Source organism: Apus apus, chromosome 12 (assembly GCF_020740795.1).
Source record: "Apus apus isolate bApuApu2 chromosome 12, bApuApu2.pri.cur, whole genome shotgun sequence".
Classification (NCBI taxonomy): Eukaryota; Metazoa; Chordata; class Aves; order Apodiformes; family Apodidae; genus Apus; species Apus apus.
Genome location: NC_067293.1, coordinates 746479 through 761829, shown reverse-complemented (window position 1 = coordinate 761829; position 15351 = coordinate 746479). Strand labels below are relative to the sequence as shown.

The following is a 15351-nucleotide window of genomic DNA, read 5'->3' as shown; positions in this document are numbered from 1 at the left end:
GCCCCCCCGCCAGGGACTACAGCTCCCAGCAGCCCCCGCGGGGAGGCAAGGACCTGGTGGCGGGGCCGCCGCCGCGCGGTGCCTGCCGGGAGTTGTAGTCCGGGGCCCATGGCGGAGGACGGGGAGAGGAAGGCCGCGCTGGAGACGGTGAGAGGGGAGCGGGCCCCGGGATGGGACCCCCCGGGATGGGCCTCCCCGGGATGGGACCCCCCGGGATGGGACCCCCCGGGATGGGACCCCCCGGGATGGGACCCCCCGGGATGGGCCCCGGGCTGTGGGGTGGGGACGGGCCGGCGCGGCGCGTTGGAGCCGGCAGGGAGGGAGCCGGGCACGCCGCTCGGTTCCGCGGGCGCGGGAGGCGGAGCAGGCACCGAGAGGAACAACGCGCCGTTCGTTGGGTGCCCTGAAGCGTGGGCGCCCGAGGTGGCCCCGCAGGGAGCGGGAGCAGGGCGAGGCCGGGACTGACCTGCTTTAAAACCAGTCCGGACTAAGGTTTTCTGGAGCCGGAGCGCTCAGCGCTGAGGGCCCTGTCTCTGCTGGGGCAGGTCCAGGCGGACGGGACGGAGGGGAACTGTGTCACCTTCGTGCTGCACGACGAGGACCACACGCTGGGCAACTCCCTCCGGTACATGGTCATGAAGAAGTAAGTGGAGGCTCTGGGGTGCCTGGCCCTGCTCTGGGGACCTGTGTCCCCTCCCCTGGCCCCCCGAGCTGCATCTCGGTGGTTGCTGGAACAAGGGAAACCATCAGGAAGTACCTCTGTGCACCCCTGTTTGGGTCTTCATATCAGACACGGTGCCTGAGACTCCTTGTCAATTACCTGCCTTCACAGGATTAGCTTTCCTTGTGCAGGGCCCTGAGAGCACTAACTGGCCTTAATGGGCCTGACCAGCCACGCCTGGGGCCCAGGAACCCCACTGAACCTCAGCTTAGGGCTTTCAGTCCCTCCTGAGCTGTGTGGGTCTCCCAGCTCAGCTGGGGACTCCACTCACCTGGATGCTGACCCACAGACTGACTGATTGGACCAAACTGGGCAGCACTGGGGGTTTGGGAAGAAGAATTGCAGCAAGAAGGTCATCTTAAAGCTCTCACACATCATCTCAAATGACAGTTCCATGGCAAGTGTCATGTGAATCCATCTGATAAATCACAGTGACAAGAAAACCAGCAGGCTTCTTGCAAGAGGCTGCTCTTTCTGCTGGGCACACAAATGTTCTCCCAGCTCCCTCAGCTTGCAAAGGCAGATGCCATGCAGCCTGAAGACCATCTCTGTTTGTGTGCACTGAGGTTTCCAAGCACCCAGAACCCCCTGTTTGAACCCTGCAGCCTGCCAGGGGACTGCTGGTGGTGCCAGGATGGTGCCCAGTATCCTGCCAGCTGTGTCCTTCCCCAGATCAGGGGAGAGCTGGGGAAGCTCAGAGATAGAAGGGGGCATGTGGATAAGGTTGCCCAGGTAGTTTCCCCTCAGCCTATCCCTTCCATGAGACCCTCAGTCATTTTAGAAACATCCTGAGCCCCAGCAGGCCTGGGGTGAGCAGAGCCTCTGGCTTCCCTGGGACTTGCTGTGGGTTATCCTGGGTTTCATGGCTCTCTTCTCCTCTCTCCCCCCTGCAGCCCCGACGTGGAGTTCTGTGGCTACTGCATCACACACCCCTCTGAGAGCAAGATCAACTTCAGGATCCAGACCAGAGGTATGGGTGGGCATGTTCCCCAGGCCCTTCTCTGGGGGATTCCCCTGCTCAGGTGGCCACCACGAGACACTTAGATGAAGAAAAGCACTTTTCTCCCTCAGCTCTGCTGTGCCAGGGCAGCATGTGGGCACACCCTGGTGTCAGAGCCTCTCTCCACCACGGGGGCTGCCCTCGGGCACGGTGGTGACACCCAGAGCACCAGGGGAGGGGGCTGCCAACCCCTCTGGAAGCCAAATCCCATTCTATTCACACATTTTCCTTCCCAAAGGGGCCCTTCCTGCTGTTGAGCCATTCCGGAAAGGGCTGAACGACCTGATGGGTGTTTGTCAACATGTGCTCAACACCTTTGAGGTGAGACTGTTCCTGAAGAGCTCAGGGGCTTTTCCTGTCTCTTGGTTTCAGAGGGGAGAGGAATGGGCTGGGACCTGTTCTGTAGGTCTTGTTTTGACATGAAAAACCTGATAGTTTTCTCTGCCTGACCTGTGGCAGAGAAAGGGAAGGGAGGTGACTGTGAAGCTCTGTCACTTCTGAAAGAGCCTGGAGCTCTGTCAGAGCTTCCCAGGTCTCTCAGCCTTTCCAGGCAGTGAACAGAGAGGTCACAGGAGAGATGAGGGTGGTGGCACTGCAGTGTTTGGGTCCCTCAGATATGTGCTGTTAACATTTCTCCTTTGCTCTTGTTTGCAGAGGAGCATGAAGGAATACAGGGCCCAGAGGGAGGAGGAGATGCAGTAGCACCTGGGGGGTGACAGTCCCCATGGCTGTGGGTCACGTCTGGGTGTTGAACTCCCTGTGGCAGGAGGTGCTGTTTGGTGGGATTTTTTATGACTGCTTTGATGTAAACCTGTATTTAATAATAAACCTCATGGAGTTGGGTGGCACAGAGGTGACACTGCCTTCAGCTCAGCAGGGGTGGCAGCTGGGAGGTGGCTCCTCCATCTTGGCTCCCTCCCTTTCCAGGTGTCGTTGCCCTTTCCTGCCCAGGTTTTTCAGACCCCAGAGTTGGCAGCTGGGCTGGGGCACAGAGTCAGTGTGTGGCTCAGGGCTCAGGGGGGTGGACAGTCAGGCTTTCAGACAGGCAGCAGCCTCTTGGGGTTCAAATCTTTCTCTCACTGGCACCAGTTGACTCCAGCAGACCCGGGCAGCCCTCCTGTTTGGAGCAGATCACTGTGAAATGCTCCTCTGCTCATTCGGGGGGAAAATGAGTCAAAACCCACTTGTCTTTTTTCCTCTCCCCCTGAAGAATGGCAGCAGAGGCAAGGCCAGACCACTCCTGGTGAGCAGGTTTAGAGGGTGCAAGACTGAGACCCTGCTGGCAGCCAGCAACCTGCAAACCTTTTCTTGAGCATGACATGGCCTGGAATTGCAGGGGCTTTGCTGCTCCCTGCCAGCCCTGGGATCGTGACCCTTTGGGGTTTGCTGTGCACAGGAGGGACACTGCTTGTTCCTTCAGGGAGCTCTGCAGTTACCAGAGGGACCTGCTGGCACCCCGTTAAGTATTCAGCAGACTTTGCAGTCCCCCCCAGCTGCTTAATAAGAAACACCCAGAGATTTTCCTTCCAAACACCAACATGTTTTATTAACACGGGGAGGAATAAGGGGGAGGATGTAAGATGTCAGGTTTTCTCTATAAAAAAAATCACTCTTTCAAACCGGAGCTGCCAGGCTCGGTCTCTGACCGGCCGGCAGGGGGTTGTGTTGGTCCCTGAGCCCTGCGGCTCATCCTGAGGCTCCTTGGCCTCGAGGTTTGCTGCGATGGATTCATCCTGCCCGTGCCAGCCTGGTCCCTCCTCCATCGCGGGCAGCTGCTGGGGTTTTGCTTTTGGCCACCCCCGACCTGCCTGGTTTCCTCCTGCTGGAGGCTCGGGGCAGTTCCAGCGACAGGGCTGGGGACCAGCAGGGGTGTGGGGGGACAGGGGCTGTGCCCGGGGGTGCTGGGGAGGGTTTCACCCCCCTGCCTAGGAGCAAGCACCGCCCTGGGGACGTTCTGCTTGCAGAATTTCCCAGCCCGAGCAACAGGGAGACATAAAAAAAAGCAGGAAAGCAGTGTGCCCAGGGCGGGGGGGGGGAGGATGGAGGGGTGAATAACCCAGGAGCTGGTTCAACCTCAGCCCAGGTGTCCTGGAGAACGGCTTTTTAAAAAGATCTTGAAACCCAGCTGGTCACTGACCTGCCGGCTGGAGCCAGCGACGCGTTCCCTGAGCTGGGCTGCAGGGATCACCCTGTTCCTGGACACCCTCCGCCTGAGGAAGCAGGGAAAGGAGGAGCCTGCCGTGGCCGGGCAGCTCTCCCCTGCCATGGGAGCTGGCAGCAGGGAGCTCGCTGCCTTTGCACTTCCATGAGCAGCTGAAGGTAGGTGGTGCCGGCGTTCCTTCTGTCCTGGTGCTCTGCCCTCTCCCTCTGGGCTGAAACGGGCTGGTCGTGGTCTTGGCTGCAGCCTAAGGGAGACCTTGCAGGGCTGGGAAAGTGCCTTTTGGATGCCAACAGAATGCAAGATACCTAGCTGGGATCTCAGCTCCCCTCTCCTCTTCCTGCTCGCAGTTGGTCAAACTTTGGGATGTTGGTTCTAAGAGGAGACATCTGGGAGGAGAAGAGCAGGGGAAGCTCTAGCAAGGGAGGCTGGAGTCGCTGGCAGAGACACCCAGTGAGTGGTGGCAGTGAGCAGAGCTGGGAGGAATTCCTGCCTGTTTGTTGCAATATTGATAATGGGCAGATCTGAGACTGGTTGGTTTTGAACCATTTAAGGCTGAGATGTTGATCTGAGCGTGGCTGCTAATGCAGGTATGACTAGATCTGCTCTCAGAGCATAAAACCAGACTTGGGGCCCCAGGAGGTTAACGAAGGTAACAGGATTCCCCTGTGAGCCTGTAGCTGGTGTCTGTCCCGGGGACATCAGCAGGTCCTGGCTGCTCTGCCTGGCCCCAGGACAGGATTCTAGCTCTACAGTGTTTGGGTGCTGCTCCTCAGGGCCTCACCAAAGGGGATGTTATCAAAGCTTTCCTTTGGCTTCTTCAGCTGGACATTGTCACTCCTGGTCCTCTCCCTCTCCTCCTCCTCCCGCATCCATCTCAAAGTGACCACACCTCAACCTTCCTTCCCTTTCCGTGCACATCTCCCCACTCCGTGTTTCCACCTGACACAAATGGCCCCTAAGTCACTTGGTTTTCCTGCAAGGAAATGAAACAACCCTACAAGGATCTGAATCCCCTTCTGCCACCCCCAGAGGTGGCCCGGAGCACAGGGGGGGTCGGGGTGGCTGTGAAGTCCTGCAGCTCCTGCCAGCTGGGATTCGACAGGAAGGCAAAAGGATTCGGGCCCGGCCAGGAAAGGGTGGTGGGAGAGGAGCAGGGGGTCCTGCCCCAGGCACGGTGCCCACTCCCCACGGGTGGCACAGCTTTAGGAGGAGCTGTACTTGTTGCTGAGGCGGGAGCTGCTCCGGTCCAGCCCCAGCTCCTGCCCGTGGGCTTTCCACTTCCCCATGGAGCCCTTCTCGTCCGTCGGAGTGATGCTCAGCGCCGGCCTCTGGCACCAGCAGCACAGGCAGGACTGGGGGGAGACGGGAGGGAGGAGAGGTTACAAGCCAGGGCTGCAGGAGGAGGGAATACTGCCCTACTGCTGCTGGTGAACCAGGCTGGGGATCACAGCCTGCCCTTCCAAGCCTGCCTGTCCTGCAGGCCTGCTGGGAGCAGCTTTTCCAAGATTGGGCTGGTGGGGATTTTAAATGCAGACACTAAAATCCTGGGTACCTTTTGCAGCTGTGTTTTCTGTCCTTCTGGGACAGAAAATATGGATAATGTTTGGCTGGGCTCAGCTCTTCTTTTTGCCACAGCAGCTGGCAGATGACTTCCTTTCCATCCCATCCCCTTCCTTTCTCAGGGCTCCACCAGTGCTGAAAACTATTTCTGAATAACCTGGGCTCTGAGTTTAAAGCAGCCCCAGGCCCTGGTCTGCTGTTTTGTGGGGTTGCTTCTAATCCAGAATGACAGGGACAGAATGACTGGGGATGGTCAGCACAGCCAGGAGCTGGGGAGGGCTCAGTCCTACCTGGAAGCAGTTCTTGAATTTCCGACTGACAAAGTAGAGAGCCACGGGGTTGATGCAGGAGTTGAGGGAGGCCATGTTGATCCCAAAGTAATCCATCACTAGGAGGAAACTGAGGCAGGAGGGGAGAGAAGAGGGTGGCTGTGTCGGAAGCTCAGTGAGGGAGGGTTTCCAGGCTGCCTGGCCCAGAACCTGCTTCCACAGGGACTGGCAGCAGAGCTGAGCACCGAACAGGCTCTCCCACAACTGGGCACTTGCTCAACAGCTTTTCTGGCCAGGGGCATGTCCCAGGGAAACCAAGAGCAGGAGACCTCTCTGATGTTCTCAGACCCCAGCACAGCAGCAGTGTCTGGCCTGAACTGGATTTAGGTGTCATGGGCAAAGAGGAGAGGGGAAGACAGGCCCCTGCCCCAGAGCAGCCAGTGTGTGCAGCCCCCAGACGTGCTGCAGGCCCTTTGGCCCTCCAGGGAGTGCTTCTCACTCCTTCCTGGAATGCTCAGGAGACCTCTTCAACCCATAGCTTTATAGAACCATTTCAACTTCTAATCTCTTCTCACGGTCCCCCACACCCCACCAGGAGAGCGATGCCATCTAGAGAAGGAGCTACTGAAACAAGGTCTTTGGAAGGAAACTTCACCAGCCTGTGCTGAGCCCAGCAGAGCCTCTGCCAGTGCCCGCAGGGGCTGCCAGCACAGTCCTCTCCTGCTGGTGGCCCTACCTGAGCAGCTCACATCTGTTGGGGTCTGTCTGGTCATAGATGGTCTTTTTGAGGATGCGGCTGAGGTGGAGGGGCAGCCAGCAGAGTGCAAAGATCACCACCAGGCAGAAGACAGTCTTGGCCACCTCCCTGCGCTGCAAAGAGATGTGGGCAAAGATTTTTCTCATCTAAATAGAGGTCCCTGGTCCTATCACAAACCTCCAGAGCGTATTCTGGAAGAAGGGGTGTCTGGCTGAGCAGTGGAGAGCAGGTGGAGCAAAGCAGCATCTCCCCATGCTGAGCAAGGCCCTGCAGGTAGTTTCTGTAGCCTGACAGGGCTGGGCAGCCCCTGACTCCAGAGCACAACCCGCAGGTCCCAACTCCTGCATCCTGAGGAGGACCCTGAGCTCCAGGAGCAGAAAGGGGGACGGTGCCACCAGCACCATGTGGACCAGGCTCCTCCACGCCTCTTCCCACATGTTGACTTTGCTGGGGTGATTCTCCCTGGGGTGTGGGGGCCTCATCCCTCCACCCTCCACTCTGCATGATTGTGACAACCAGCTGGTCTGCCTCAAGGGATGGTGCTGCAAGGTGTGGGAGGGGACAGCAGCCTGATCTTCTCCCCACACCCCGTGTCTGTGACCTGCACATCCAGCATTTGGTGGGACCTGGGCTGGCACAGCATGGCCAGAGATAACCAGCCGTGAGAAACTGAAGATCAGGCTGGTCCGTGGCCATCAGGCTGGTGGTTGGGGTTGTCCCTGAGCCTGGAGCTGAAGGCCTGACTTCCTGGTTGAATCCAAGCATCTGCATCACTGTGCTGATATCCAGTGACCACTGTGGCTGTGCCAGCCCAGACGTGTCCTTCACAGGGACAGGGACGTGCTCCCCCCTTCCCCAGCACCCCTGGCTGGGGCAGCAGCAGAGTTTCTGCCCTCCTGGATTTTCTTACCCGTTTCATGTGGTCATTCAGAGCAATTCTCATGCCGTTCCTCTTGCTCAGCATCTCGCATGACATGAGGGTGTAGAAGATGCCAGTGCACACCAAGGGGAGGCAGAAATAGAAGCCGAAAAGCCACCAGTCCTTCACGTCACGGTAGAACTGCGTGGGGAAGAGACAGCAACTGGGAAGTGGGGAAAGTTGGGGAGGGGAAACTGGGGCAGGGGCTGAGCTGGTCCCTGACCCCGATGCTGGGCTGTGCCAGACACTGCTGGTGTGTGGAAGTGCTCCTGTGCTCGGGGCAGGTGGGAGCACCTTCCCCAAAGCTGGTGCACATCTTCGACCCCCAGGACTAAAGGCTGGGTGGCATTTGGCTGCCAGTCCCAGCTGGCAGCCCTGAGCAGGACACAGCTGCAAGGAGCTTGTTTGGTTGACATGGCGGGGGTAAGGTCTGATGCTTTGTGAGGGTCTTCATCCCCATGCTCACCCTGAGCTGACCCTGTGGTAAAGGTTACCTGTGCAGATGCTCTTTGGACTGCTGGGACAGTCTAGCTTGTTCTGATCCTTCCTGAGATATGTCAAGAGCTTGTGCTGTGGATGGTGGACACCACACAGCTTAAGGACCAGCTGCCTGTTGCCTGGTCCTGCATCCAAAGCAAGTCTACCCCATGTCACTACAGCACTGGGTCTCTGTGCTGCCTGATGCTGCTCTCCTTGTGCTCACCTGGATGGCTGGAAGAAGCCACCCTCAGAAGCACCTCCCCCTCTGATCGAGGAGGGAGGGTGCCCTGGTTGCCCGTGCCCTCCTGGCAGTGCAGGGTGGAACAGGGTACGTACCATCATGAAGCTGGACTTCTGCTCAGAGGCCAGCATGCAGACCCAGAGGTGCTGCTCCCAGTAGCTGAGCTCCACCATGTCAAAGGCGATGGCTTCGGGGACGGCCAGCACGATGGCCACTGCCCAGATCACCACCACCTCCACTGCCTTCCACATGGGGATGCCAATCCCCTGGATCCGGCTCCAGGACGCCACGGCTCGGTACCTGCCCGAGGTGTGGGAACGTGGGGGGAGCAGGGAGTGAGAAAACAGCCCTCAGGAAGGAAGGAGCAGGTGTGGACTCGAGCTGTTCCCACAGGCCTTTCCCTTATGCCTTCCTCCTCCACCCCTGGGCCTTCCCCATCAGTGGGATGGGAAAGATCTGAAACAGGGGCTCGAGGAAGGAATGTGGGGGTACTCTCCTGGGCCAAAGTCTCCCTGCCACTGGGGAGGTGCCACCCTTCCCCACCACCCCAGCAGCTGTCCCAGCTCACTGTGATCACAGAATCCCAGAACAGTTTGGCTTGGATGTGACTTTAAAGACCATCCAGTCCCACCCCTGCACGGGCAGGGACACCTCCCAGCAGCCCAGGCTGCTCCAAGCCCCATCCAACCTGCCCTTCAACACTGCCAGGGATGGGGCAGCCACAGCTTCCCTGGGCACCCTGGGCCAGGGTCTCCCCACCCTCGGGAAAGAATTCCTGTTAGGAAATAATTTCTTCCTGATATCCTAATGATCCTTCCCTCACCCTTTTCTAGCAGGATTTAAACTCTCTCAACAGAGTCAGGTCCTGTTGGATTTCAACTCTACATGACAGCACCTTGTCCCCATCTCTGGGTTTGTCCCCAGACCAAGCCCCCTGCCCTCTGCTCCCTGGTTCTGATGAGGGCACCTGAGCAGCAGCAGTTTCAAGTTGTGTCTTACCTGTCGATGCTGAGAGCACAGAGGCTCAGGACTGTGATGCCCACTGAGGCCTTCTGGATGAAGGGGACCAGCTTGCACACCTGCACACCGAAGGGCCAGTCCTTTGCCAGGAGCTGGGGAAGAACCACGGGATGACCAGACTGCTTCAGGAGAGTGTGTCCAGCTTCCTGGAGCAGCCCCTGGCTACCCAGAAGGTGTGAGGAGCCCACGAGGAGCAGCTGAAGGCACTCTGGGGAGAGGGGCTGCTCGGGTGGCCCAGGGAAGTCCTGACCACCAGGAAACATCAGTGTGGATGTGGCCAGAGCAGGGAGTCCCCACCCACCCTGGAGATTTGTCCCAGTTTCCCTGTGACAAGGCAAGCAACACCAGTGCAAGATGTTGTCCTCAGCCCAGACAAAAAAATATCATGACTTTTCTTGGTGCTGGCTGCAAGCTGTGCTGGTGGCAGCTCCAGAGGTGGCCAAGTCTGGCTGTTTTCACTGTCAGATTCTTCCTACTTTGGCTTTCTCCTCTTTCTCCCTCTGCCACCCATTTTGCTCGAGGCAGGACCCCTCTGGCCCACTTTTCAGGCTAAAGCTTCTCTAACCAACAGATCTGGCTGAGCTCCAAGTCCTTCACCCCAGGGCATCCTTTCCAACCCTTCAGAGAAACCTCTGGCTCCAGCCCACAGAAACCTGCCCCAAGTAGAGGGCAAGAAAGAGCTGCAGTAGCCCAGACAGACCTCCCAGATGTCTTAACACATCTTCTGCTCCTCACAGGGGTCTCAGCTCTACTGCCCACCCCTGCCTGCTCCCCTCTGCCCCTGGGCACCCTGCAGAGCTCGGGTTCCCCTGATCATTTGTGCCTTTGCCTCTCAGGTAGAGGAGCACGTCGCTGAAAGCAGCCCCAGGTCTGTAACACTCCCCCTTCCTCCTTCCTGGGTGAGGAGCCACCTTTAGGTAGAGTAAAAGAGATCTTTTCTTGAGGCTGCTGGACTGAACCATGCTGGGGAATTCCCCCCGGAGCAGCAGGACAGTAATTTTTGCTCAGCTGAAATAGACACCAGGTTGTAATGTCAGAGACTGCAAGTGATTCTGTTCTTGTGATTTTAGATGAGATGTAAAAGATGTGGAGGGTTGGGTGCTTGTGTGTGTGCACAACACAGCTGCCTTCCCAGGAATGTCCTCTGAGCCTTTTGTCTGTTGATGTTTTCCTCCTCCTTTTGGGAGCACAAACACCCTCCCCTTGCAAAAACAGAGCTAAGGAGAGAGATTCCCCAGGGCAGGAGGTGGGTGGGAGCAGACACCATCCCTGCCATCTCCAGCCTACTTAATCCTCTGGGGTCTGCTTAATCCCATGGGGTCTGCTTAATCCCATGGAGCCCACCTAATCCCATGGAGCCTACCTTATATACATTGATGGGCAGAGCAATGAGGATGTAGAGAAGGTCTCCAAGTGCCAAGCTGGCAATGAGGACGTTCGGCCCATTCCTCATGCACTTGTTCTTGTAGATGATCCTCAGGAGGGTGGAATTCCCAATGATTCCTACTATGAAGATGGTGCAGGACACGATGGTGTTGATGTACTTGAAGATGTGTCTGATATCTGCAGGCTTCACACAGACGGGCAGCAGGGGGGGCTCCGAGCTGGTGGTCCTGGGGAGGCTCTCTGAGTGGTTGGGCAGCTTGGCATCCTGGAGCAGGCTCTGCTGGACCAGGCTGTGAGCCTGCTCCTGGCTAAGCACCTCCAAGGGGATGGTGCTCTCCTGGAAAGCCCTTGGAGTCTGGCTGTGTGCCCCGGGGAAGAGGCAAGTCAGGAAAATGGCCAGAGTGGTGGGAGACAGGACCCTTGCCATCGAGGAGGGGATGGCACAGCTGGGAGCACGAGCCCTCCTGGTGCTGGTGGGGTGTCCTTGCTTGGGTCTCAGGTGGATCTAAGCCTCTGCTCCCTGGAGAGAGGTCGGCAGGGTGGGCTTTGCTCTGACCCCTTTTGATGTAGTTCTCAGCCGTGACTCAGGTGCTGGGAATGCAGTGAATTTGGGAATAGGGGAAGAAAGGAAGGGGGAGAAAGGGGTAAGTAACCTAGAGGACCCAAGCCTGACTTGTTGGAGCAGCCCCCAGCTCTGACTTGGTGCAGGGGCTTTATCCTGGTCCTCAGCTCTCCATGCTGCCCGAGGCACACCAGGGGCAGCTGTCTCATGGGGGGTTGCCACGACCAATGTCCTCCTCTCCCCCCCACGGGACTGCAGCTCCTCAGAGAGGACAGACTGCTCAGAATTCCTGCCTGGGGTCACTGGGGGCTTGGGCAGCTCCCAGGGAGCAGCTCTGGGTGGCACAGCCAGCACCCACCACTCGGGGCTGGCTGGGGGCTTGGCAGTCAATGGATGGTGGTGGCAGAGCATCCCTGGGAGGCTGTCCCTGTGTCCCCCTGCACTGCACCCGTGGCCGCTCAGCCCCGGGGCTTGGGCAGAGCAGCTCATGTGAGCTGGGATCACAGGACCCAGCTCAGAGGATCCTGCCCAACCCCTGCAGAGCAGCTGCAAAACACTACAGGGAAAAAAAAACCCAAAACAACAAAACAACAAAAAACCAAAACTCTTCTCCCCAGTCTTGCCTTAAAATGCAGCAATTTAGTAAAAGAGCAACATTGTTTCCTCCTGCTCCACAGCCCATCTACTTCTTGCCCTCCCCGCTGCCTCTCCCATCTCAGAGTGCTTCAAAGCATGACCCTTTTTCACTTGAGGGGAAACTGAGGCACGGGAACATCAAGAAGCTTCTTCAGCACCCAGATGTGAAGCCAAAGGCAGCGTTGCCTGAGCCCAGGTCCTCTGAGCTTTGCTGATGTGGCTGATCCCCTGGGAAGTGACCTGGTGCCTGGCAGGGCCATCCCCAGCCCACCTCCCTCCCGTTGGCAAACAGCTTCCTTGTGCAGCTGGGAAAGCCCTTTGTGCTGTGCTGAGCCCAAACTGCAGCTGGAAGTGCCCATGATGTGGACATCAGGGAACCACAGAGTCACAGACTTGTTCTGGCTGGGATAAACCTTTCAGATCATCGTGTCCAACAATCAACCCAGCTCTGCCAACCGTGAACCAAACTCTACCAAGTCCAGTGCTCAAACCACGTCCCTCACCACCACATCTACACATCTTCTAAACTCTTCCAGGGATGGCGAGTCCCACTATCCATTAGTTTCTTCTAATATCCAGCCTAGTCCTTCCCTGGCACCACCTGAGCCCATCTCCCTGGCAGCAGATGAGACTGGAAACCACTGCCACAGCCCTGCACAGCCTGGTCCTGCCTGCTGGCTCAGGATTCCTCTTGCCTGGCAGCCCAGGAGAACCAGCCACATCCCAGGTGGAGTCCTCACCCCTAGCCAGCCTGTCCCACCACACTGTCCTGCCTGCAAGAGCAGCTCTGCTTGTGCTCTCCTGCCAGACTAACCTTGCCAAACACCAACCAGACCTTCTCGGAGCAACCTGGTGTAGTGGGAGGTGTCCCTGCTCATGGCAAAGGGTTGGGACTAAATGATCTTTAAGGTCCCTTCCAACTCAAACCATCCAATGATTCTATGCACATTCCATGCAGCAAAAACACCGTGGGTGGGTGGGGGAAAGGGGAGAGAAAGGCAGAGGAGAACATCACATCTCCAGCATCTTCCCTGACCCGAACCCAGCCTGGTCCACAACAGAGGGACCTTCCCCCAGAGGTGTGCTGGACTTCCCCTCTCACACCCTCTCCTGCCACCTCCGACCTTGCTCAGGCCCCACGGCCCCTTCGATAGAGGCGGGGGGAGACCTGAGAAACGTGCCAAAACTCACCCCCAAGCAGGAAACAATTTTCTTTTCAGATCAGCGCAGGGACAGCAAAGCTTTTCTTCGGAGTTGTTACCTTCCTGGCATCCACCAGCTCTGGAGGCTCAGTTTCCTCCCCTCGCACGGCAGGGACAGCTGGACATGTCCTGGGGGCCCGGGCAGAGCTGCAGCCCCGGAGACCCCGGCGGTGGCTGTTGCGGGGGGGCTGGGGCTGGCGGAGGGACCGTCCCCCCGGTGCCTGGCCGGGGTGCCCCGGCTCCGGGCTGCCGGGGTTTATAGGAGCTCCCGGGGCTCCCCCCGAGCGGCCCCGGCGACCAATGGGGCGAAGCCTTGACGGGACGGGGATGGAGGAGGCGGGAGGAGAAGGTGGGACGGCTCCGGGGGGAGTGAAAACAATCAACAGGCGAAGCTGGAGGGGAGGGCGCGGGGGCAGGCTGAGCAGCGGCAGGAGCGGGCTGGGGGAGCCCCGGGGCTGCAGCCCCCCCGGCTGGGTGGAGATGAGACATCAAAGCCCTCTCTGCCCTGGGTGTGCGGAACCAGCTGCTCCAGCTGCAGCTTCTGGGGCCGTTCGGGAGCAAGATGAGGCAGGCACGGCAGGAGGGACCCGCGGCTGCCCTGCCTGCGCCGGGGCCGGGGTGTGAAAGTCCTCACTGAGGTGCCGGGGAAGGACAAGCCTCACTTTTCCCTCCCACACAGTCTCCCCAAGCCCCGGTCTTGGTGAAGCGGGCTGGGAGCGGGTTTCAGACCATGCTCCCATCTACAAGCAGCTGCACCGGTGCCTCTTCACCTGCCAGCTCTGGTTTGGTTCCTCTCTGGTGTCTTCACCCTGCCCTGCTCAGGGAGGGCAGAACTTCCTGAGCAGCTGCTACTGGGGGGTCCCACCAGCCTGTCCCACCAGCCACGCATCCCATCCAGCCCTGGGCACGGTCCTGGCTCAAGGACTCCTCTCTGCCCTCCACCTGCTTAACACTTGGGACTTCTCCTGCCTTTCTCCAAGCCAGAGGAACCTGTGGGGGTGGGTGCTGCTGCACAGCCTGTGGCCAAAGCCTCTCCCAGCCTCCTCGGCTCATCTGCTTGGAGAGCAACGCACCAGGCAGGGAACACTCTCAGGAATGGCAGATTTATTTGGCGTGTGAGCTATTTATTTATAAAAATGCCAAATCACCTTGTTCTGGGACCCCTGATGGCTCAGAAACCTGCTGGCATGGTGTGACTCTACTCAGCCAGGGCAACTTCACTTTGGGGCAGGAATCCCTTGGCCCTTTAGCCCCAAAACAGGGACAGGGTCTCTGAGAAACTTTGTCCTGGTCTTGATATGGATCTCAGACTAAAAACTAGATCAAGTTAGCAGACAGAAGAGGTTGATCAAGTCTCCTTCAGCAACTGAGAAAATAAAATAACAGTGCTGAAGCTTAATTGGAACTAAATCAATGAGGAACAGATCCAGACATTAATAAAGGGCTTTTGATTTCAAGAGGTAATGAAGATCAGACCATGACAATTGAGACAACTCTGGGCAGGGAAATATTCTGGCATTACTGTGGGCATTTTCCAGGCAGTTGGTAGAAGAGGAGCTGCACCTGCCTTGGCTGAGAGCTGACCAGCCTCCCTTGTCCCAGTGGTCAGGACTTATAAATAGGGTAGAGATCATCTGTGTTGGTTGGTTGGGAACTTTCTTCCTTCTCTGTGTGAAAGCAAATTATCTGTGTTTCTCCACTGAATAATTTCTGTGATTCCTTGAAGATCTGATGAATCAAAGCTGTGGATAATCCGCAGAAAATCATGTCTTTATTTACTACAGACCCTCGTTTATGGGAGATGACTCCTCACCCAGAAGAGGAGAGAACAAAACCTCCATTGAGACTCTTCTCCCTTCATCCCGTTAAGCATCTCAAATTGGGGAGTTTATCTTAGGGATCTGTCACCTTCCCGTCCCTCTGTGTCTTCTCAAGCCTTGTACATGCCTGCCCTGCAGACAGAGATGTGAGGGCACATGGACAGACATGTCCCCAGCAGCACTTTGGCCCAACCAGCTCAGGTACCAGGAGCTACACAGGGGATGGGCAGGTGGTGGGGGATCTGGGTTTCTGGCTTTGTTTGTATTTTCAAGGTGACTATTTTGTTTGTTACTGTCACTCGATGCTATTCGGGGGTGAAGGCTGGGGTCTGCCTGGGGGTCCTGCTCTCCCAGATGTGATGGCAGATCACATGGAGCCTCTGAGGAGGGAAAGGGGGGTAAGGGCAGCTCGTGGGCTGGGGGGGCAGCCCACCTTGCTTCACCTGGCACCCCCTGTTCTGGTCAGCAAGGCTCTCAGATGTCTCCAGCTCACAAGCACGGGTCCCACAGCTCACCCAGGACCCCAGTGAAGGGTTTCTGCACCCGGGGGGATGCCTGTGGCCCTGAGGCCTTTGGTCTGGGTCAGGGTGGGTGCCAACAAGCTCATTACAGGCTGG

At 57.9% G+C, this 15351-nt stretch overlaps 2 protein-coding genes across 3 annotated transcripts; one reads left to right on the top strand and one right to left on the bottom strand.

The window, feature by feature from the left end:
• The first annotated feature begins 74 nt into the window (after positions 1–74).
• Positions 75–2569, top strand: LOC127389566 (DNA-directed RNA polymerases I and III subunit RPAC2-like). Its single transcript, XM_051630198.1, has 5 exons — positions 75–147; positions 546–643; positions 1615–1691; positions 1960–2042; positions 2376–2569. The coding sequence occupies exons 1-5, from the start codon at positions 109–111 to the stop codon at positions 2421–2423; spliced, it is 345 nt and encodes a 114-aa protein (XP_051486158.1). The 5' UTR covers positions 75–108; the 3' UTR covers positions 2424–2569.
• Positions 2570–3239: 670 nt separating this feature from the next.
• LOC127389711 (endothelin receptor type B-like) lies at positions 3240–13156 on the bottom strand. Of its 2 annotated transcripts, none has more exons than XM_051630476.1 (8): positions 12904–13156; positions 10492–11105; positions 9108–9220; positions 8204–8408; positions 7379–7528; positions 6448–6581; positions 5733–5841; positions 3240–5234 (listed from the first exon to the last, which is right to left on the bottom strand). In XM_051630476.1, exons 2-8 carry the CDS (start codon positions 10939–10941, stop codon positions 5085–5087), a joined length of 1311 nt encoding a protein of 436 aa, XP_051486436.1. In that variant the 5' UTR covers positions 10942–11105; positions 12904–13156; the 3' UTR covers positions 3240–5084. The 2 variants fall into 2 exon arrangements, with proteins under 2 accessions (XP_051486436.1, XP_051486437.1); XM_051630477.1 differs by having other exon boundaries at positions 12974–13156.
• Positions 13157–15351: the final 2195 nt, after the last annotated feature.